Source organism: Budorcas taxicolor, chromosome 11 (assembly GCF_023091745.1).
Source record: "Budorcas taxicolor isolate Tak-1 chromosome 11, Takin1.1, whole genome shotgun sequence".
NCBI classification, from domain to species: Eukaryota; Metazoa; Chordata; class Mammalia; order Artiodactyla; family Bovidae; genus Budorcas; species Budorcas taxicolor.
Window position 1 is genome coordinate 41,367,506 of NC_068920.1, and position 22,926 is coordinate 41,390,431.

The window sequence follows — 22,926 nt, forward strand, 5'->3', positions numbered from 1 at the left end:
GGTGATGACAATGTTTATGATGATGATTTTGCCGATGAGGAAGCTGTGATTCATCAAAGGTCATCATTTTTTTTTCTGAGATCACACAGTAGGAGAGCTGAAGCTTGAATTCAGGTCTTCTACTAAACCCCATTGTTTGTGCGTATATCTTTCATACCTTGTCTATTTTTTAAATGTAGAGTTGATTCTCACAGCATCTAAACAGTGCTGCCAAGACTGTCTTACAGAAAAAAGTGAGGAATGAGAAAGATGGGGTGGTATTTGCCCCTAGGATTTTGAGTCTGTGGGACATATGGCAACACCTCCTTCAAACCTAGGTCCCACCAGGGCGTCACCACCTAGGAGGGTGGAAGAGAATCCTACTCCCAGGAACTCTGAGCTGCCTCACTTCCACTGACACTGCCTGTGAGATAATCACTCACTTTACCCTACCTCAGTTACATCTTCTCATTTCTCACTTGTTTGGATAAGAGGCATGAATTCCATTGTTTATTGTACAGGCTGTTAAAGCAGTAAGTAATGGTTTGGTTTTAAAATAGATTCTTTGGGGACTTCCCTGGTGGTCCAGTGGTTAAGACTCAGTGCTTCCAGTGCAGGGGCCGCAGGTTCAATCCCTGGTCAGGGAACTAAGATTCCACATGCTGCACAGCGCAAAGATTACAGTAGAGGCTTTGTTCTCCAGTCTTTTCCACTAAGTGTTGTTCTGCTTTGGGTGAATGCTTGAAAAGCAAGATCTCATTGTCTTCTATGCAGTTACTGCATTAGGAATACACCACACTCCCAGCCAATGCCAGCGTCATCTTGAAGTGAAGTGAAGTGAAGTCGCTCAGTCGTGTCCGACTCTTTGCGACCCCTTGGACTGTAGCCCACCAGGCTCCTCCATCCATGGGGTTCTCCGGGCAAGACTACTGGAGTGGGTTGCCATTTCCTTCTCCAGGGGATCTTCCCAACCCAGGAGTCGAACCCACGTCTCCCGCATTGCAGGCAGACACTTTAATCTCTGAGCCACCAGGGAAGCCCCAGCCTTATCTTAGCCATGTTAAAAAGACAGGGGAAACTAGAAGCAATTTGACTAGTTTTCTTATTCTTCCTGTTTTGTTTTCAAATATAACCAAGGCGTTATTTCTCAAAGGCTATGTCTTTCAAAACAAAATGTCCTTGAGTAGCTCTCCAATTTTAAACAACGCTGTCTTTACTCAAAATATTTTTGAAATTACTCTCTGGTAATTATCTTCAGAGCTTGCAACACGTTCTTTTGAAAAGACTCAGTGGTGATGAATCAAGTTACTTCACAAACACACCATATAGTTGTAGACATAAATATAAAAAGAAAAATTATGGGATGGATTGTTTTGTGGCCCAGTTCAGTAGCTGAAGCTAAGTTGATGCAGAAAATTAAAAAATTGTTAAAAATTTTTAAATATCAACTGGTACTAATAGGTTATTACCATTTCTGGACGTCATTGCCATATTTCCATTGTATCCACATCATTAAGAGTATTTATCTTCACATACTCTCGTTTACCTAGTGGAAAGTTAAATAAAATGTTCTATAATAACTTTTTTAACAAAATAATGCTCACTTATTATATTGTTCAATTTTATATTTTATATTATTTTTAAATGTTATAAAAATGTATTATTTTATTGCCCTATAAAACACACAGGCTTATTAACCTGGTTTTCTTAGCCTGTTTATGAGAATGTTTTATCAAAATGGATATTTTAAATGTTATAAAGATATAATACTATGCTAAATTAGACTATAAATGATTAATTTGGAAAACAAATACATTTTTATTATTTTTCTAGAATGTCTTTATGTGTTATAATAGGCGACTATTAGGAAGTAAGATTCCTTCCAATGTACACCTATGCTATCTTTGGGCACACAGGCCTCTCCTGCAGATGAATAATTGAGTCACCATTTGTCTCAATTTAAATGTTGGTTTTTGTGTGTGTACTTTTCTTTTGTATTTGTTATTGTTGTTTCGCTAAGTTGTGTCTAACTATTTGCTGTACCCTATGGACTGCAGCATGCCCCGCTCCCCTGTCCTTCAGTATCTCCCAGAGTTTGCTCAAATTCATGTCCATTGACTCGGTGATGCTGTCTAACCATCTCATCCTCTGTCACCCCCTTCTCCTCCTGCCCTCAATCTTTCCCAGCATCAGAGTCTTTTCTGGTGAAGTGGCTCTTTGCATCAGATGGCCAAAGTTTTGGAGCTTCAGCATCAATCCTTCAATGAATATTCAGGGTTGATTTCCTTTAGGATTGACTGGTTTGATCTCCTTGCTGTCCAAGAGACTCTCAAAGAGTCTTCTCCAGCACCACAGTTTGAAAGTATCAGTTCTTTGGTGCTCAGCCTTCCTTATGGTCCAACTCTCACATCTATATGTGACTACTGGAAAACCATACACATTTTGTATTTGTTCAGAAGACTTCTCTGTAGAAGTCTGTATGGGTAAATTGATATGGACTACTGTAGGGTATATTGAGTTAGCTGCTCAGTTGTGTCTGACCCTTTGCAACACCATGGACTGTAGCCCGCCAGGCTCCTCAGTCCGTGGAATTATCCAAGCAAGAATGCTGAAGTAGGTTGCCATTCCCTTCTCAGGGTATCTTCCCAACCCCAGGATCAAACCCAGGTCTACTTCACTGCAGGCAGATTCGTTACCATCTGAGCCACCAGGGAATTTGTAATGTAAGAGGAGAGAGAAAACTACGAAGTCAAAAAAAAATGGGGCTAAATTCTTGAAGTAGATTTCAGTAGGAGAAAAGAAATTCGATTTTTGGCTGCTAACAGTTGGCTCAAGGGGTGTTGATTTACTGAAGCTGTGTCATGTGGCGAAAAGAGCAGGAGTCAAGAGGCTTGGGCTTAAACTCTTTGGCTGTGCCACTAATCTCCCTGAAGGATCTCAGACAAATCACTTGACCTCTGTGAGCTTCTGTTCCCTCATCTGTATGAGCACTTTGATGACATAGTTGCTAAAACCTCTTCCAGCTCTAACATTCCATCATTCTAGTTCTGAATGAACTGATTCAGATCTTCTTCTCCCTCTGTGTTAACTGCATGCAGACTTCTTAAACATCCACAGATGTTTAACTTCCAGGCTCTGTATTAGTCAGCTCAGACTGCCGTTACAGAATACCATAGACAGAGTGGCTTAAATAACAGATGTCTCTTTTCTGACAGTTCTGGAGTCCACGATCCAAGTGCTGGCCAGCTTGGCCCCTGGTGAGAGCTCTCTGTCTGGCTTGCATGTAGCTACTTGCTGGTTATAACCTCACATGGTCTTTCCCACTCCCCTCCTCTTATAAAACCACACATCCTAGGTTAGGACCCCACCCTTATGACCTCATTTAACCTTAATTACTTCCTAAAAGTTCTGCCTCCAAAACCAGTCACACTGGGCAATAGGGCTTCAACATAGGATTTCTGAGAGGGAAACACAATTTAATCCACAGCAGTTCCTCTGGATATTTCACTCTAGAACCGCTCTTCATTTCAAGTGGTCTGAACTCACTATCCTCCTTTTTAGGTTATAAAGAAAACAATGTTAAATTTCACAAGCTTCCAAAATTAGAGAAATAATAAATGTACCCTCAACAAATGTGTAAAAGAAATAGAAGTGGAAATGACTTCTTGATGAACCGTTCCCCCAGTATTTTATTATGGAAACTGTAGCATAAAACACACAGGCGTATAGAAAAGTTGATAGGATTTTATGGTGAGCACCCATATACCCACCACCTGTATCCACAATTAATATTTTTACTCTTCTTCTTTTCTTACAGATCTGTCCACTCTCCATTCATCAACCACCTCTTTTTTGTTTGAAGCTTTCCAAACTAAGTTCCAAACACCAGTACCTAAGCATTCATCTTATTTACTAATGTTTAATGTTTTTTTCTTTTAGATCATCATTTTAAATCATGCTATGTTCTGTATATGTTAAATTGAAAGAGTTACGTTGTGAGAAAAGGGGCATTGCTCCATTAGTAGAGGCTAGTTATAACATATACTTTGTGAAAGCATCATTATTTAAATCAATAAAAAGAGTTGAGAAATAAGAGAATGAAAAATGTCACAATTCTTTTTTAAAAAGCAAATTTGGCAGAAGATTAGAAAAAAACAGGTTAAAGGCATTTGAGTACTTTTATATACATACATGGGAGAAGGCAATTGCACCCCACTCCAGTGTTCTTGTCTGGAGAATCCAAGGGATGGGGGAGCCTGGTGGGCTGCCGTCTGTGGGATCGCACCGAGTTGGACACCACTGAAGCGACTTAGCAGCAGCAGCAGCATATACATATATGGACTTCAAAATAATTTGCTTTCTACTTTTGCTTTGATTTGTAAATGTGAGGGTTGGGAAATGGAAAAAGACGCTTCTCTTCTCTACTCTTATCCCTAGAAATTCTTTCTCAACCAAGAGAGAGAATATTAAGTGTCTCCTAACATGTGGTTGTCACCTTGTAAAGATGGATAAATGAGGAAGTGAATGAGTGAAGATGAATGAATGACTAGCATTAGCATCCGAAAGTCCTTTCTAGAGACTCTTTGACTGGTGGCTGTGAGAGAATGCTTATCTTCTGATGGATCATGCACTGCCTTCTCTAAAGTGTGGGAGTAAAGGGTTCCAGGCAGGTTTGTAAAGGGCTTATTCATCCATATGTGCCTGTGCTCGACAGTTTCAGTGATGTCTGACTCTTTGCAGCCCTGGTTGGACTATAGCCCACCAGGTTCCTCTGTGCATCAGATTTTTCAGGCAAGAATACTGGAGTGGGTTGCCATGCCCTCCTCCAGGGATCTCCCCAACCCAGGGATCAAACCTGCATCTCCTGTGGCTCCTACATTGGAAGCAGATTCTTTACCCACTGAGACACCTGAGGAAGCCCTGCTCATTCATAGGCATCCATAATTGGCTTAGTTTTTGGGTTTTGTTTTGTTTTGTTTTGTTTTTGCTTTTATTTATAGCAATAATATAACAACTATATAATACAGCTATATGTTTTATATATATATTTGTAGTTATATATCCATGGGCCTCGTTTTCTAGTCCCTGAATTACTTGTAGATTTCTCAGAGCAGTTGCAGTTTAAAGTCTGTCTGAATCTGCTGGAGTCTTAGTTGCTCTTAGTGGTTCATATCTCAGCTCTTTGTTCACCACTCAGAGCTCACCACTGTCTTAATGACTCATCCCAGTATTTAGCAGCATCCAGGGCCATTTTTCTCCAAAGTCACTTGAAGTGAACTCCCAAGGCCTGGAAGGAATTGTTTGTACAGGAGACAGCTGGTAGAGGACTTTTTTGGAATTGCTGCACTTCTTGGGGTGTGATATGCTATTCCAGGCAGACACTCTTGGAGTGGGGGGTTGGGGGAGGCAAACCAACATATTCTCAGTGTGGAGAATTGTTTACTTTTGATGTTTGGACAAGAGCTGACACAGCTAGAGAGGGTCTGCCTTTTTAAGCACTGTTGTTGCCATCTGCAAGGATAAGAAGTCTCCTGAAGACTCCCATCCTACTGCCGATGGATATGGGTAGTAGAAACATCGGTGAGATTTGGCCCTTTTATTCAGAGCAAATCAGAGTGACACACAGGAACCCAAATCAGCAGTGGGTCTACCATGGGGTGATATAGATAGATAGAAAGGAAGCCATCATCACAGAAGCCCAGACGGGAAGCCAAAGAACAAGGGTCCAGGATTGCAGCAATTGGTCCGCAGTTGAGGACCTCAGACAAAAAGCAGATTAGGGATCTATGACCAGATGACAAGGACTCTGTCCTCTTGGGAGGTGGGGCACAGGAAGCTGTGGCTGGGGTGAAGTGCAAGAACTAAGGAGCTAAGAAAGAACTAAGGAGCTAGCTAAGAAGGGGAGACAGGCAGGAGTCAGTAGGTGTGGGAATGCCCATGGGCAGAAATGGCAGCTGAGAAGATGCCACCAGTGAAGTCCCAGTGGGATGGTGGAGCAGAGCGGGTGGCCCAGCAGCTGCCCAGGGGCTGCCCAGAGTTCATGGGGCAGAGACTGAGCAGAGAAAGTCACCTACTCATAGACGATTCCCTTGTCATCCTGCAAGACGGAAGCATCATGAAGTGCGGCCTCCTCTGGGCAGGCAGGTGGAGACATCATCCTTAAAAAGCTGAAATGGATGGTTCCATGCTTAAGAATTTTGTCTTTAAAACGTGTAATTATTGGGGGCAAGAGACACCCATTTTGAACTTGGTTTTTCAGTTTGACTCTACATTTTCTTGGGGTTTAGTTCTATTTGCTTCCAGCATGATCCAAATACCTACTTCAAAGCAAACATTCTAACAAGAACTTGTTAAAAGGAAGGGAAACCAGCTCCTGTGGCTTCTTGTCCACTGGCTATGGAGGCACTCACAGAACCACGTTTGTGAGTTGAGTGTAAATGAATCCGAAACCTACAAATTAGATTTCCCTTGAAATACACATGGGTTTAAAACCTTAACGGGAAAAGAACTTGGCAAATCAAACCTGACCATATTCAGTAAAACCTCACTAATTTGCACTAATGACCAGGAGACCCATTGAGAATTACTGATATTTTGTGTGTTAGCATAGGAACAAGTACCAGAACAGGGGTGCAGGGATGAGGGAGTATGGAGGAAGAGTAGATGGGGGGACATCAAAGTACCAGAATCAAACAAACACACTTTCTGGTACAATGAAGAATGTACTTGAACAGTTACTGGAATGAAATTCAATAGCTTAATGAGGGCCTGGCCGTGGTGCGCCTGCCCGCTGCGGAGGCCTCCATATCATCCAGCCTGCCCGAGCCAGCAGCTAATGTGCACTTAGGTTAAGAGGCCTTTGCTTTCTCGAAAGTTGAGGGGTTGTGGTTTTTGCAGGACTGTGAACCGATGAGATTCCACCATGTGTCACACACGTGTGTGACACAGGCTTGCACAGGCAAGCTGAGACTATAGATCAGCATTGGGGTGGGATTGCTTATTACCTCTTAAGAAATAAAAAGTACTTGTGAGAAGAGATAGCAAGGGAAGTTAGAATTCAGACTAGCTGAATCTTCTTGTAGTGGAAGAGGTTTAATTTTTTCTGAACTGAAGATGGGCCATTTAGTAGATACTTATCTTGTGTATTTTACTAAAAATAAAAGTTGCTTCTTCCTTTATAAGAAACAAGCTAAAAGGTTCTTTGAAGATTAATCATCTGTGGCCTGAATTTCAGTAAGTATAGTGACTTTTAATTCATTTTATTTGAGAAATAGAATCTTCAAGTTGCTACTATTTAATAACTGTGGTTAAAGGACCGCAATAATGCTTCCTTTGACTGTCCTGTCCATAATATCTAAGAATACCTAGGTGTTTGGATATTCTTTGTAACTGAGGAATTTCTCTTGACTAAACGTGTTATTCCTCTGACTCAAGAGCAGCCCCAGGTAATGATTTGTGTCTATACTGATTTTAATCACTCCTTCCTACTTGCCTGACTGGGAGCTAATGTTTTACCAACTGAGGAATAATTTAGAACTTCCACTCAAGCAACCCCTGAAGGCTGCAGGGAATAATAAGTACATGAGGCCAGAGCACTGTTTAGGACATGAGTCGAACAAATGGTTTCAAGTCTTCTCGTGCTTCCTCTGGACCATAAATGGAGTTGTCACCTCGGCTGGTGCAGAAAAAGACTGAACTTCCTGTGATTCACACTGAAACCTTCTGCTTTCGTCATTGTTAATCTTTTCTTTCTTCCTAACTGCCCAGTTCAACAATAAACCATGATTCATGCAGACTTTTTGTGCCAACTCCCCTTAAATCAGGCTTCCCTGGTAGCTCAGCTGGTAAAGAATCCACCTACAATGCAGGAGACCCTGGCTCGATTCCTGGGTCGAGAAGTCCCCTGGAGAAGGGATAGGCTACCCACTCCAGTATTCTTGGGCTTCCCTCGTGGCTCAGATGGTAAAGAATCCCCTTGCAATGTGGGAGACCTGGGTTTGATCCCTGAGTTGGGAAGATCCCCTTGAGGAGGGCATGGCAACCCACTCCAGTTTTCTTGCCTGAAGAATCCCCATGGACGGAGGAGCCTGGTGGGCTACAGTCCATGGGGTAGCAAAGAGTCAGATATAACTGAGCAGCTAAGCACACCACAGCACCCCTTAAATCAAGGGTGAGGAAGTGAGGACATATGAAAGGTTTATGTGTCATTAGCATCCTCAGTTGGAGAAGACAGTGGCACCCCACTCCAGTACTCCTGCCTGGAAAATCCCATGGACGGAGGAGCCTGGTAGGCTGCAGTCCATGGGGTCGCTGAGGGTCGGACACGACTGAGCGACTTCACTTTCACTTTTCACTTTCATGCTTTGGAGAAAGAAATGGCAACCCACTCCAGTACTCCTGCCTGGAGAATCCCAGGGACGGGGGAGCCTGGTGGGCTGCCGTCTATGGGGTCGCACAGTCAGACACGACTGAAGTGACCTAGCAGCAGCAGCAGCAGCATCCTCAGTGGGAACTATACCAAACTGACAACTCTTCCCAAGCCCCCAGGTTTGCCCTCAGGACTCTCAGGTGGGTGTTCTGTTTTGCTTTAAAAGGAAAAAAGAAAGAGATCTAAGACCAAGTAGGCTTTCTAACCAAGTAAGTTTTGTTTTTAATTAATGATTTTTTCCAGTGTTTTTTTTTTCCTTTGAGGAAAGTTTTTGACACGCTTTTTATTACTAAATAGAGTGCTGTTATCTCTGGCTGAACCTTCCTACTGCTTCTTATCAACAGTCATATCCTTTTGGAGACTCAGTTCTTCATTAGCTTGGATAGGTTTTTTAACAAGAGAATAAGCTGTGCGTCATCAAGGCCTTTTGCAGAATTTTTGAAAGTAAAACTTTTGATCAAGTTATTTTATTTCTTCTTCCAATTTTAACAAATGTACAAAGAAGAAGACCTTGGTCATGAGGTGTTTACAGCCCAGTTGAAAGAGACAGGGTAGAATTATATAATTTCATTATAATGTTTAATTGCTCTGATAATCTTTCATAAGACCAAATGGGAGCAAGTTTGGTCCCATTTAAGAAGCAAGTTTGGTCCCATTTCAGAGAAGCCTTCACAAAGGAAGATTTCCTGAGCTGAGATTTGAAGGGTAAGAGGAGTTTAGTCAAGCAGAGGGAAGAGATGCAGAATGAACAGGAGCAAAAACAGAGATCCAAGGAGACGTGAAACAGTGCTGCATGGTCAGAAAATGACCAGCAACTTGGAAACATTAACACATGAAGCATGTGGTGGGAATGACTGGAGATGAGGAGAAGAGGGGAGGTGGGGACTGAGGCAGGGAGAAATGCTCTTTGGGAACTTAGACTTAATCTTTGATGGGGTGCAGTTGCAGGACTTTTAAGCTGGAGAGTGACCAACAGAGTTAGAAGGAATATTGTACTCAACTTTTTGGTAGTTTTGAAACTTTACCACTTAACTTGTTCTTCATACAAAATCTTCCATATTAACTTAATATTAAGAGCAGATCAAAGCAGAACTGCCCAGTTGAGGTTGGGGTAGAAAACTCAGAACTTCCTTGCTTGGCCTCCTCTACACTCTTCCCCTGGCTTCTTTGTCAACTCCTGAGAGACTGTCATAGAACCTCACACTTAAATAAAAAACAACCTTTTCAGTCTATGGACTGGAAAACTGGGACTCAGGAAGTAAGAGTATCTAAACTAATTCTTGGAAAAGCCCAGAACAGAACCAAGTCTGTTGATTCCCAAGTTAGCCATCAGTGGAAAGAGTTTGGTTTATAACATGCATTCATTGGAGAAAGACTACCTCATGCAAGAGAAATTCCTCACTCCTGTTAACACAGGGGCAATATATGAGACAAAGAAAATGTCCAAGGCAGAGTCCATTTTCTGCATTTAGCACATGCTAAATTAATTTTTATGCAAGTTTTTTTTTTAACATTTCAGATTCTTTTTTACATTTCAGATCCAGTTTATACAGTTACCTTTGCCTTTTCATGCTGAAAGAGTACCAAGTTACCCCTCAACTTGAACATGTAGGGATTAGATACAGGGAATTTTCTGTTAAGGCCCCTTGTTACTAGAATCCCTTCCCATTAAGTCTTGATAGTGCCTGGGTTTACTGACCTTGTCTAAATAGTATATCATGGCTGAAGCCTGTCCTAATGGCAAAAGCAGTGGAGTAGGAGTCAGGAGACCTGGTTCTACTCCCAGTCCAGCCATTAACTGGCTGGATAACATTTGGATAAGTCACTCAAGCTCAACTGTACAATGAGAAGATTGAACTAAATTACCTCAAAGGCCCATTCCAGCTCCTACAGTCTGTGATTCTAATTACAATGCATGTGTTTTATCTTTGAGAGTGTTGACATTTTATAGACTGCCATGAGCTCTCATTTTTGGTGGTCCTACAGACTCAAAATAGTTGGGTATAGGAAGAAACTGCTTGTGAATCTCTCGAAAGAGAAGTGGGCATTTTTACTCATCTAGGCAAAGGATATATGCTAATGAAATGGGTTAAATTATTTGCAGCTATATTCCCAATTTGGGAATTGGAAGGGCTTCACTGATATGCTGGTAATGCATTCCCCATGACCTTATTAATGGACAGCTCAGCCTTGGACAGCCCACCTAGCAGATAGGAGGATGTTTATGAAGAGCTCTGCTTATCTCTGTGAAAATCATGATATAGAAACTCTTTCCAGGCTTAGAATTGTAGAAGTCTTTCAGAGTCCTTCTCTGAACTCCCCTTCTGTATCTGATCCCCCAGTCTCATTTTCCTACACAAGCCCTTCCTCAGCTTGCTATTTAAAGCCCTTCACATCAAGCCTTACTACTTTAAGGAGAAGTGTGATATAACAAACAATGACATTATTATATTGTAAGGACAAGAAATAGGGGGTGAGTTATAAAGCAGAACATTTTTATTTACACAGCAGTGTTTTAATAACCAGTAAAATTTTGGAAGAGAACTAGAAAAATAGTTAAAAGATAAATGGACTTATGTTTCAATGTTATGATTTTTCACATACACTAAAGTTCATTTTTACTTAAAAAAAAAATCCCTGAATTTCGGACAGAACCCTGGGAGAGTTGTTGGCATCCTTTGGTCAACACATTTGTCAGGGTATTTTTTTCAATGTCCTTCTATGGTTCTATTAAGCAATAACCTCATTAGCAACACATTCTGAGTGGTATAGTGTGATAGCTTTACTACAAAGGGGTTCTGTATTTCAGTTGCCAGGATATAACACTCTTATGACGGGAGAAAAAGAAAACTTGCTGTGAAGGGGAAGCTTAGACATTATTTACTCTAAATATTGGAGCTTTCCATCTGAAAGTTTACAGAGGCTGAAGAATTGTTGAATTTGGAGATTTTGAAATAAAAATCTCCAGCAAACTCTAAAAATGTTTCTCCCTGAAAACAGGTCTATTCCCTCCTGTGAGCATTTGCCTTACGGAGTCTGGGATTAGCCTGTAAGTTATTTTCATCACAAATACCTTTCACTGAGACACAGTATCACGCTTTTCTAGAGTGACACAAATAAAACATTCTGATTCAGGGCTAGGCCACTGGAGAACAGACTGTCAGTTGTGTTGAGTTACACACAACTCAAAAAAAGGTGGACTTTTTTCTAATTTTTTTTAACCTCGTTCTATCAAGTCTATTTTTTTTAGGCCACTTCAGGTTAGAGCAATGCAGGCCTAATCCAAATTAACCCTGGCTATATTCCAAAAGTGCTGGAAACTAGCAAATTTAAATCATTTTCAACTGCAGATTCTATTTTTTCTTCTTTTACCTTTGGCTTTATGTCATCATATATGACCTAAAACTAGGGGAAAACATGTTACTGATTTTACCTCTTTTGGGGCCCTTGACTTTGTCTACAAAGGCAGAATATGTTACAACCAATGTCACTGTTCAGTTCAGTTCAGTTCAGTCACTCAGTCACGTCCGACTCTTTGCGACCCCATGAATCGCAGCATGCCAGGCCTCCCTGTCCATCACCAACTCCCGGAGTTCACTCAGACTCACGTCCATCGAGTCCATGATGCCATCCAGCCATCTCATCCTCAGTCTTCCCCTTCTGCTCCTGCCCCCAATCCCTCCCAGCATCAGGGTCTTTTCCAATGAGTCAACTCTTCGCATGAAGTGGCCAAAGTACTGGAGCTTCAGCTTAGCATCATTCCTTCCAAAGAAATCCCAGGGCTGATCTCCTTCAGAATGGACTGGTTGGATCTTCTTGCAGTCCAAGGGACTCTCAAGAGTCTTCTCCAACACCACAGTTCAAAATCATCAATTCTTCGGTGCTCAGCTTTCTTCACAGTCCATCTCTCACATCCATACATGACCGCTGGAAAAACCATAGCCTTGACTAGACGGACCTTAGTCGGCAAAGTAATGTCTCTGCTTTTGAATATACTATCTAGGTTGGTCATAACTTTTCTTCCAAGGAGTAAGCGTCTTTTAATTCCATGGCTGCAATCACCATATGCAGTGATTTTGGAGCCCCCCAAAATAAAGTCTGACACTGTTTCTACTGTTTCCCATCTATTTCCCATGGAGTGATGGGACCGGATGCCATGATCTTCGTTTTCTGAATGTTGAGCTTTAAGCCAACTTTTTCTCTCTCTTTCACTTTCATCAAGAGGCTTTTTAGTTCCTCTTCACTTTCTGCCATAAGGGTGGTGTCATCTGTATATCTGAGGTGATTGATATTTCTCCCGGCAATCTTGACTCCAGCTTGTGTTTCTTCCAGCCCAGCGTTTCTCATGATGTACTCTGCATAGAAGTTAAATAAGCAGGGTGACAATATACAGCCTTGACGTACTCCTTTTCCTATTTGGAACCAGTCTGTTGTTCCATGTCCAGTTCTAACTGTTGCTTCCTGACCTGCATACAGATTTCTCAAGAGGCAGGTTAGGTGGTCTGGTATTCCCATCTCTTTTAGAATTTTCCGGAGTTTATTGTTATCCACACAGTCAAAGGCTTTGGCATAGTCAATAAAGCAGAAATAGATGTTTTTCTGGAATTCTCTTGCTTTTTCTATGATCCAGCGGATGTTGGCAATTTGATCTCTGGTTCCTCTGCCTTTTCTAAAACCAGCTTGAACATCAGGGAGTTCACGGTTCACGTATTGCTGAAGCCTGGCTTGGAGAATTTTGAGCATTACTTTACTAGCGTGTGAGATGAGTGCAATTGTGTGGTAGTTTGAGCATTTTTTGGCATTGCCTTTCTTTGGGATTGGAATGAAAACTGACCTTTTCCAGTCCTGTGGCCACTGCTGAGTTTTCCAGATTTGCTGGCATATTGAGTGCAGCACTTTCACAGCATCATCTTTCAGGATTTGAAATAGCTCAACTGGAATTCCATCACCTCCACTAGCTTTGTTCGTAGTGATGCCTTCTAAGGCCCACTTGACTTCACATTCCAAGATGTCTGGTTCTAGATGAATGATCACACCATCGTGATTATCCGGGTCGAAGAGATGGGAATACCAGACCACCTAACCTGCCTCTTGAGAAATCTGTATGCAGGCCAGGAAGCAACAGTTAGAACTGGACATGGAACAAGAGACTAGTTCCAGATAGGAAAAGGAGTACGTCAAGGCTATATATTGTCACCCTGCTTATTTAACTTCTATGCAGAGTACATCATGAGAAACGCTGGACTGGAAGAAACACAAGCTGGAGTCAAGATTGCCGGGAGAAATATCAATCACCTCAGATATGCAGATGACACCACCCTTATGGCAGAAAGTGAAGAGGAACTAAAAAGCCTCTTGATGAAAGTAAAAGAGGAGAGTGAAAAAGTGGGCCTAAAGCTCAACATTCAGAAAACGAAGATCATGGCATCTGGTCCCATCACTCCATGGGAAATAAATGGGGAAACAGTGGAAACAGTGTCAGACTTCATTTGGGGGGGCTCCAAAATCACTGCAGATGGTGATTGCAGCCATGAAATCAAAAGACGCTTACTCCGTGGAAGAAAAGTTATGACCAACCTAGATAGTATATTCAAAAGCAGAGACATTACTTTGCCGACTAAGGTCCGTCTATTCAAGGCTATGGTTTTTCCAGTGGTCATGTATGGATGTGAGAGTTGGACTGTGAAGAAAGCTGAGCACTGAAGAATTGATGTGTTTGAACTGTGATGTTGGAGAAGACTCTTGAGAGTCCCTTGGACTGCAAGAAGATCCAACCAGTCCATTCTGAAGGAGATCAGCCCTGGGATTTCTGTGGAAGGAATGATGCTGAAGCTGAAACTCCAGTACTTTGGCCACCTCATGCAAAGAGCTGACTCACTGGAAAAGACCCTGATGCTGGGAGGGATTGGGGGCAGGAGAAGAAGGGGACGACAGGATGAGATGGCTGGATGGCATCACTGATTCGATGGACGTGAGTCTGAGTGAACTCCGGGAGTTGGTGATGGACAGGGAGGCCTGGCGTGCTGCGATTCATGGGGTCGCAAAGAGTCAGACGTGACTGAGTGACTGAACTGAACTGAACTGAACTGAACTATCAAGGAATTCTAACTATAATGCTTTTTGTCCTATACAGAAGTGGCTTCATGCGTAAAGGTGTTTTTATACATCCAAGGTCCTAGGTAGGAAAAATGAACTAAAGAAAACTGACCTGTGGAATAAAGTAAAAAACTTGGAAACAAAATCTGTTCAGAATGCCACATAATAATAGCTATAGCATTGTGATGGTAGAAGCTGGATGACCTATTTATCTGAATAAATCAACAGGCACATTAAAAAAAAAAAAAGGCAGTTAACATTGAACTGAACATGGACTTTAAAAACATGGACATCAACCCAACTGACCTGGATATTTTTTTCATCTAGGACAGAGTAAACCAGTAAATGCAAAAGATTGCTGTAGGCAATCCCTTCCCTTCCAGCAAGGCTGTTCCCCCAAACAGAACCTTCCTTTCCTTCAGCAAACCCATCTGTGTTCAGAGAATATGTTTTTCTTCCTGCTTGTGTCCTCTTACTCAGCTCAAACTTGCATGTGCCTAAGGTACTTTATGTTTGATACTGATATTATAAGTGATGTCTTTTCTATTGTATTTTCAGAATATCTATTTTTAAAAGCTTAAAAAGGTAAATAGTATGAAAGAAGCAAAACAGACAAGAAAAATGAAAAAGATCATTTGCCAATCAATATCCCATTGAGAACCTGAATATTTAAGAAAGGGATATATTTGTTTCAGCCTGAAAAGACTGCTTACTGTTCAGCCTAAATGTTTTGGGATAGTTTATGATATAGAAAATTGAAATGTTTCAGGTTAGTTTATGATATAGAAAATGGATTGAATTGAAATGTATATCTTTCTCCTATATAATAACATACCTAATTCTATACTCATAAATGCTATAGTCTCCAAGATTTCTTTATTACAGATTTTATTCTCATTTATGAGTTCCATGTTAAACTGTTAAATCAACAGAATCATCACCTTAGCCTTGAATTAGCATAGCACATCATTAGGGAAAGCAGTGCTATGCATTTAATTGCTGTTTTTAAAAGTTATATCATGTTGTCATACCCTGCATTTGTGTTCATATGTTACTGTGTTTAATTTACAAGGAGTTTGTTTAATTTACAACAAGCTTCTGGGCTGCTTCCTGTTGTTCACTAGCTCCCTCCAAGCACAGCTATTTGGTAATAACTGTGGCTATTGCTCAATGAATATTTGAAATACAGTGAAACTAAAGTGATATAGGATAAGAGAACACATGTTAGGGAATTGGCAAAATAGAAATACCAGGGCAGCATGAAATGTCAAACCACATTTTAGGGCACTTTTGCTCTATTTCCATAAATGCATGCGGGAATTATGTTGCAAATACTTGAAACTGTTTGTTTTCATTTTTGGCCTGATTTTCTAGCATTGAAGAAACCATGTCTAATGATCTTGAGTGTTCCTAAAGAAAAAGAAATTATATTTTACATAATGGTTTACATGTGTGAGCTCCCTCCGGCAGCAGCACTATAATTAGGGTGTCGTCTCTGTGAGGAGAGACTCCCTGTCTTAAAGATGCAACGGTCACATCTGACTGCCGGAGCTGAGCACAGAACATCATGATTTCGTTAAAAGATAAACACCAGCTCTTTCACTTATTCATTCCTTCTCCTTCCTGGTGCTTTGGCCCAAGCCGAAGAAGCCAAGGACAGCTGAGTGCAAACCATTTTCTTCCTTCCTCATTCAGCAAACCATGGAGAAAGATCTTGGCTTCTTGACATGAATAACTTTGCTTCAAGTCGACTTGGAACTATTTGGGCAGCTTTTCAAAAACGAAAAAGGTACAATAAAAGAGGACTGAACTTCCTGTTTTACTCTTAAAGTAGCAGATTCAGCAAAGTCTGAATCTCTTCTGGGAATGACCATATTCCTCCCCAGGGACCCACAAACTGTAGAATATTATTTCCTCACACAACTTTCACTGACGGTATTAAAAAGCCAGTCAGCTTGAGTAGGCCAGGTGAGAGACAGGAGACGCTCTTCAGTCTTTATTACGTGTAGTGGCCATATAAATGACTGCCTTTTAGACACTCATAAATGTCCCCGATCAGAGGAAGCACAGTGGGTAGGGACCTAAAGGCGGTCCTTAAACCAAAATGGGGGGAAATGTGAACACTTCTATAAGGGGTGTATATGATGTATGAAAATATTTGACATCTATCTGCCTTATGTGCATATGCTCACAAAACCATACACCATCTCTTGTCATAGCGGCCTTTGCTGTATATTAATTTTTGATTCCGTGCAATAGTTGAGAAACTGGAACTGACGAAGAGTCAGATACAACACATTTCAAGTCAGTACCTATGGCTGCACAGTAGGAGTAGCGGAAAGATATGAAGAAACCATTCTATGACTAAAAGTGACAGTTTCATTAGGAGAGCAAAATAAGGGGGGAAAAAAGCCTTCTGACTCTGTTTTGCATTAGTTTGCACTCATTTCTGAGTGCCCCAGAGACAGGATGTCTGCTGCCCCTTATCTGTTACAGCGTGTGCCATCAAGCCTAAGAGATGAAAACCGACCATCTCGATAGAAAGAAGCATCTCCCAATCAGAACTGGCCAGCCCGAGAGATGGGGCTGCAGACCACCCAGCTCCCTCCTCTACGGCAGAGCGATCCAGGCAAAAGCGGGCAGGGTTCAGCATGCAGTGTCCTCTGACCCTCTCGAGAAAGTGCAGCATGTTTATGTGCAATTCCACGTGATGGAAGGAGATTCAGTGTTGAAATCACAAAGCCTGAGTTTCTCCTTCAGGCCTGAGTGTGCTTTGATAACCCAAGAACTGCGGGTTGTGGAGCTGAATGGAAGAGATTGCACTCCGTGGTGGTTTTCATTCTAACACGTTCCCCATCAAGAACACATTTTGTGCTTCCTCTTGTTCATTTTTTATCTTTCAGATAAGGAAATACTGTTTTTATCTCGGGGCGGTGGGGCGTGGTTCTTGGAACTTCAGGGAGACAGCTAATCTATTTCATAAGCTAGACCTTCAGGTATTTAAAGAGAGCTATCCTGAGCAACTGATCTGAACTGAACTGATCCTGTTCCCAGATTCTGTTAGAAAAATCTCTGAGATAAAAGAATTATCTAACTGGTAAATGTTTCTTTTTATTTTTTCTATAAATAATATTTTTCTAAATCACTCTTTAGGTATATTTTAAATGCCTACACTTGTAGTTTTTGGTCCTGTACAGGGGTAGGGACAAGGTGCAAAGAGAGGCTGGCAGTTAGAGCCAGATCTACAGAGGTAGAAAGAGAAGAAAGGAGCACCCTGGCCAGGGGAGGTAGCAGATGGGGATGGGGGAAGATCCTCTGCAGAGGAAGCTGTTCAGTGATGTCAGCCCCCCTGCACAGTCCCACCACGTAGTAACCAGGTTCATCCGAGAAACTGAATGACTCATGGTATCTACTCTTTGATGTTAGCTTTTCCTGACTTAGGACTGGAATCAGTCAGGTCAGTAGTGACAGTCACTCATTGACTCTCACCTACTCCAGGAAGATGATAAAGGATCATCTGCTGTGAAGAGAGTGTTCCCTAGGCCAGAAGCAAGCGCACAAGGGAGACAAGTTCAAAGGCTACTCTAAGAGTCTGCCGAGAGTTGTTGCACAGTGTATTTTGCTTTGGGAAAGTTGATTTCAGCCAGTTCTTTTTTGGCCTGTTATTGCCATCTCTGCATTCATTTTTATTCCCCTACTTGGGGCCACCTCTGTTTTGACTTTTGTTTTGAGTTGACCAAAAAGTTCATTCATGTTTCTCCATAACATCTTACAGAAAAACCAAGTGAACCTTTTGGCCAACCCGGTAGTTCGCCCTACGTGCAGATCCCAGCCCCAAGCATGGTGCGACTGTTCACTGGTTGAGACGACCAGACACCATGCCAGTGGCGTCGGAGTTGTGTTCACTCTTCTGCCTCTAGAGCACAGCCCGAGGTTAGGGATGGAGTCAGCACTCAGCATGTGCTCGTTACATGCGTGCATTCAGTGAGTACGTGTTTCTGTGATGATTTTAGAGCTTCCCGAGGTGTCAGTGATTCAAGGCCAGGATGACATCCAGTTTGAGAATATGGACTCTGGAGCAGCTGCCTAGGTTCACATCATGGCTCCCCTGCTCAGTGGATAAGTGACCTTGGGCACCTTATATAGCCTTACTGGTAGCACCCAGCACATAGGATTATTGTCAGAATCAAGTGTGTTCATATGAGTAAGGTGCTCAGAGTAGTGCCTGGCACAGAGGAAACGCAGTGTGCTAGCCTTTATAATTATCTAAAGAAACAAAGCGGATTTCTCTCATCCCCAGAAGAGCAAGGCAACCACTGGGTAAAATACTTTCTACAGCCACTGGGACATTATTTAGAAATGTTTAGGATATCAACTTAAAGCTTTCTGTTCAGGATAATTTTGAACCAGGTAGTGGAAGGGAACCTCCCAAAGATAAAGGGTGAAATCACATTGTCAGGCAGAGCAGTAATGCTCCAGCATCCGTTCCCTCTGCCTCCTTGAAGGTCAGCTCACCAAGGAAAATTCTAGGAGGCAGCATTTACTTTATGCAAATTAATTGTGAGTTTTGTGGGTGAACAAGACCATTTGTGTGCTAATCATCCTTTTGTTTAATAAAACACTAAAAGGTTAAAAAAAAATAGAGAATTTATCATAGCTGTTCTTCTGTGAAAATAATCTGTTCTCCAAACTAGAAGAATGGGTAAACATAGCATCACTTTTTAAATGTCTTTATTCTCTTCTGATGTTCATAAATACTATTTCTTGTGGAAAGGGAGTGTAGAGAGAGGAAGCCGAGGCATGGGAGACGAGAGGGTTCCTTCTCCATTCAGTTTTTTTCAAAGGATTCAGTCCTTCAATAGCCTTACAATCAAAAGTTAAGTTAAAAATGCAGAATTAAAGCCTTGCTAAAACTCGACCTCTAAAGCCGTTTTAAGATGGCTGCCATGTATAGACTCACAGCTCCACAGTGTAGCTTTCAGGAAGGTTAATGAAGCTGACCAGAGTCTGAGCGTGTCGCAGCCATGCCTCGTGCATAATTAGGGGAAAAACAGAAGAGTGGAACTAGTCGACAGGTAAAAGAAATCAAAATGGAAAGAGTGACTGTAGTGGGGAGTTTGTCTGGTGTCACCAATAACTGCTTTTCCTCAGGTGCCCATTTTCCTCTTCTGGCTTAGCTGCTTCTAAGTAGTTGATTCTGAGCCTCTTCCTTCCTCACTTGAATACAATAAAAACTAGAAGCAAAGGCCTTCCGAGTTTCCCAAGGCTGGAAAATAGGAGATATGTTATCATTCAAATGTCCGATGACGATGGATTTTCCACTTCCTTTGGTGTCCAGATTCATAGGAGATGCCTGTGCACCCCTCTTCTTTAAACAAGAAGTCAGTCTGCATCCCTTTGGCAGGTTAAGTTCCTGGAAAAGACCTGACAAGTCAAAATGATGTGAGTCAGTATTAAACTTTCCCACAGACAGTGTTCAGTAGGAGTTTATATTCTTGACCAAGGGCTTGATGCCCAGCTTTTTATAGAAATAACTCCAGACACCAAGATTTCATCAACTGAATTAATTAGAGAAGGGGCTGTAGTGTTTCATAATTTAAGACTTTTATGTATTTTTACTACAAGGGCATAGTAAACCATATGGAATCTTTTTAAAAAATTATTTCTATCACATTTTTATTTTAAGGACCTAGAAAGCGACAATATGTCTGCCTTAGGATGGAAATTTAAAAGACTCTTTAGAGAATATTTTGACAAGTTTCCTCAATGAGATGTTGAGCCTCTCAGCAATGGTTCCTTAATAAAGAAATCACACTTTTCTCACTGATAATTCAGTTATAGCCAGCACAGGTTTTAGAGAATGAGTGTTTTGGTAGAACAGTTTGAGGTTGGACTCGTTTCCCCATAGTTGCCTTATGTCTTTCTGTGCAGCCAGCCATACTGGGGTAGATATTAACACAGGCCTACTCACTGCCCTGAGTCACATCTGTGTCCTTTCAAGACTTCCTGTTTCCCAGTGAAAAAGGATCTCATGTGTCCCCACATTCTACTCATCCCAGCCAGTGTGGGAGACTCTCTTTAATCCTTATATAATTACGTTGCTTTATCCTACTCTTGTATTTATATAAATTTTTTATGCAAATTCTTCAAAAATATTGTACCTGAAAAGTCCCGTGGAAAGGTGTCATTCAAAATGATTGGAAGTGTTCCAGCAAGGAAAGCTAACAGCTCTTCCTTGCTCCAGTCTCTCTGCCCATGGAGAAATCCTCATGACCTTGACGTTGGTATCTATCAGAATTCTATCCCAGGATCTGTGTGCAGGGTTTGTGTGCATCATCTGCCAGTGGTCAGACCCCTCCTTTAATCTTGAGTTCCCAGAAAAGAGAAGACTTAGTCTCCGGGAGTGATTCCTGCACTAGCAAATCTGGAACATAATCTGAATCTGTACTTCTAGATGAGTCCGTAGCTGATTAGGAATATATCTGTGACTATGCAAAAGGTGACTGAAAGCTGTAAGTGGTGACTCCACAGTGCCTGTATGTGTTCTGTATTACACACAAATACAGATGCATTTAGGTAAGTGGATGGATAGTATATAAAACCAGTAACAAAAAAGCCCAGCTTCTCCAGACTTTGATTGACAAGATAATTTTTTAAAAAAGAAAGAGCATTCAGCATTTCAGTCATAAATTTCCAAGACTTATTTCTATTTGAAAATGTTTTTTTGTCTTGCTAACCACAGAGAGCAGTTGGAGCAACTGGGTCATTTTCTTTCGATTGCTTCTCCGGCGCTGGCCCTTGGAGACAGATGTGATGATCTAATGGGTCCTTCCCATCCCTAATATCTATAATTTTGGCTACTCTGTGGCAGCTTCTTATTGCTTTAAATAAGCCGTCTTAATTCAAAAAACATACATCTGGATTGGACCTGCCTAATATATTTCAAGAAGTGTGTGTGTCTCCAAAGCCCCACCAGGAACTCTGAAAGACTTTAAAAAAAACAAAACTGAAAAGCAAGAAAAATGAACAAGGAGAAGTGGGGAGACTATGAGTCAAACAATTTTCTGTTTAGTTTGTTTTATTTTTTCAGTAATGAGATCAACCCTTAGGCCCCTTTAAATCACTTTTTGCTTTGTTACTATCCAATCTGAACATTCATGCATCTTGCAAGCTAAGTCACTTTAGTTGTGGCCATGGTCGTTTTGCAACCCCATGGACTGTACCGTCAGGCTCCTCTGTCTGTGGGATTCTCCAGGCAAGAATACTGAAGTGGGTTTCCATGCCCACCTCCAGGGGATCTTCCCGACCCAGGGATCAAACCCGAGTCTCTTAAGACTCCTGCATTGGCAGGCGTGTCCTTTACCATTAGCGCCACCTGGCCTGGGAAGCTCATACATCTTACTTTAATAATTTTTCAAAATTGTTGACTCAGTTTCTTAGAAGTTGCCCCATCATTACTAGCATTTTGATGCTCACATCATCTCTGGCCAGTTCTTAGCCTCATATCCACTTTGCAACTTCTCAATGGAAATGTCTGAAGAGGAAGTGGCATTTGGGCATGCCTCTAAATGTCAGTCAGTGGTGGTCCTCTGGCCAGGTGTGTTGGGGGCATTATCACAAATGCATACTATCTTTTTCCCAGTTAAATACATCACCAACACTATGAAATAGCTTTCATAAATATATGAGCATGCAGCCTCTGCAGTTGTGCTTCACATCGTATATCTGGTTGACCTGCCGTAATAGCTCTCCCTGACTCTTCCTGCACAGTGAGTTTCATTTAATATGTAGCTTTTTATAAGCTGTTGTTAATATTTTCTCCTGCATATATCTAGTTACTTCCTGAGATTCTTCTTCCAGATAGGAAGAATAGAGAACCGTGTCTGTGTGTCTTATTGTCCATTAGTCTGCCTCTGTCTTCCTCCAAGACTACTTCAGCCTGAATGCTGAATTCCTTTTTCTGACCCTGTCTCCATATCTTTAGGGTTATAGGCAGATCAAACCAAGATGAAAACCGGGATTCATTTGGAGTGCTTATCTCCAGAGCTGTTCTCTATAGAAAGGTGATATACCGTGCCACAAGTAAGTAGGATTTTGTGTATTTATTCACTCAACAGGTATTTGTTGACCACATACTATATTCCAGGCACCTCATTAAATTACATTAGACTGATTCCACATATGGCACCCAGTGCTTCAGCGGTAACTTAGCTCCTGATGTCACATTTGAATTGAAATGAGTCAGAGGATAACAAGAAAGCTGTCTCTGACTCACCTCTGTTCTTCTTCAGAGGAAGGCCGAGTGGAGTGAAAGCAGAAGTTGTACTGGGCGGGGAGTTAAATGTGCTGGCTTCCAGTCCTGCCTGTGTCTGCGTCCCAGTCCTTCCTGAACTCTGAGGCTTAGACAAGTCATTTAACCTCCC

The 22,926-nt window shown here is 41.6% G+C and overlaps 1 protein-coding gene across 3 annotated transcripts in view; it reads left to right on the forward strand.

The window, feature by feature from the left end:
- The window catches only part of SUPT3H (SPT3 homolog, SAGA and STAGA complex component), a 399,266-nt gene that overhangs the window by 346,716 nt on the left and 29,624 nt on the right, over positions 1-22,926 (forward strand). Inside the window, exon 12 of one of the 3 annotated variants that reach the window (XM_052647808.1) lies at positions 3,797-3,978. The exons of the other annotated variants lie outside the window; for them this stretch is intronic. Coding sequence (XP_052503768.1) covers positions 3,797-3,895 — 99 coding nt within the window. The 3' untranslated portion in view covers positions 3,896-3,978. Of the gene's footprint in view, positions 1-3,796; positions 3,979-22,926 lie in introns of those variants that run through there. 3 annotated transcript variants of the gene reach the window in all.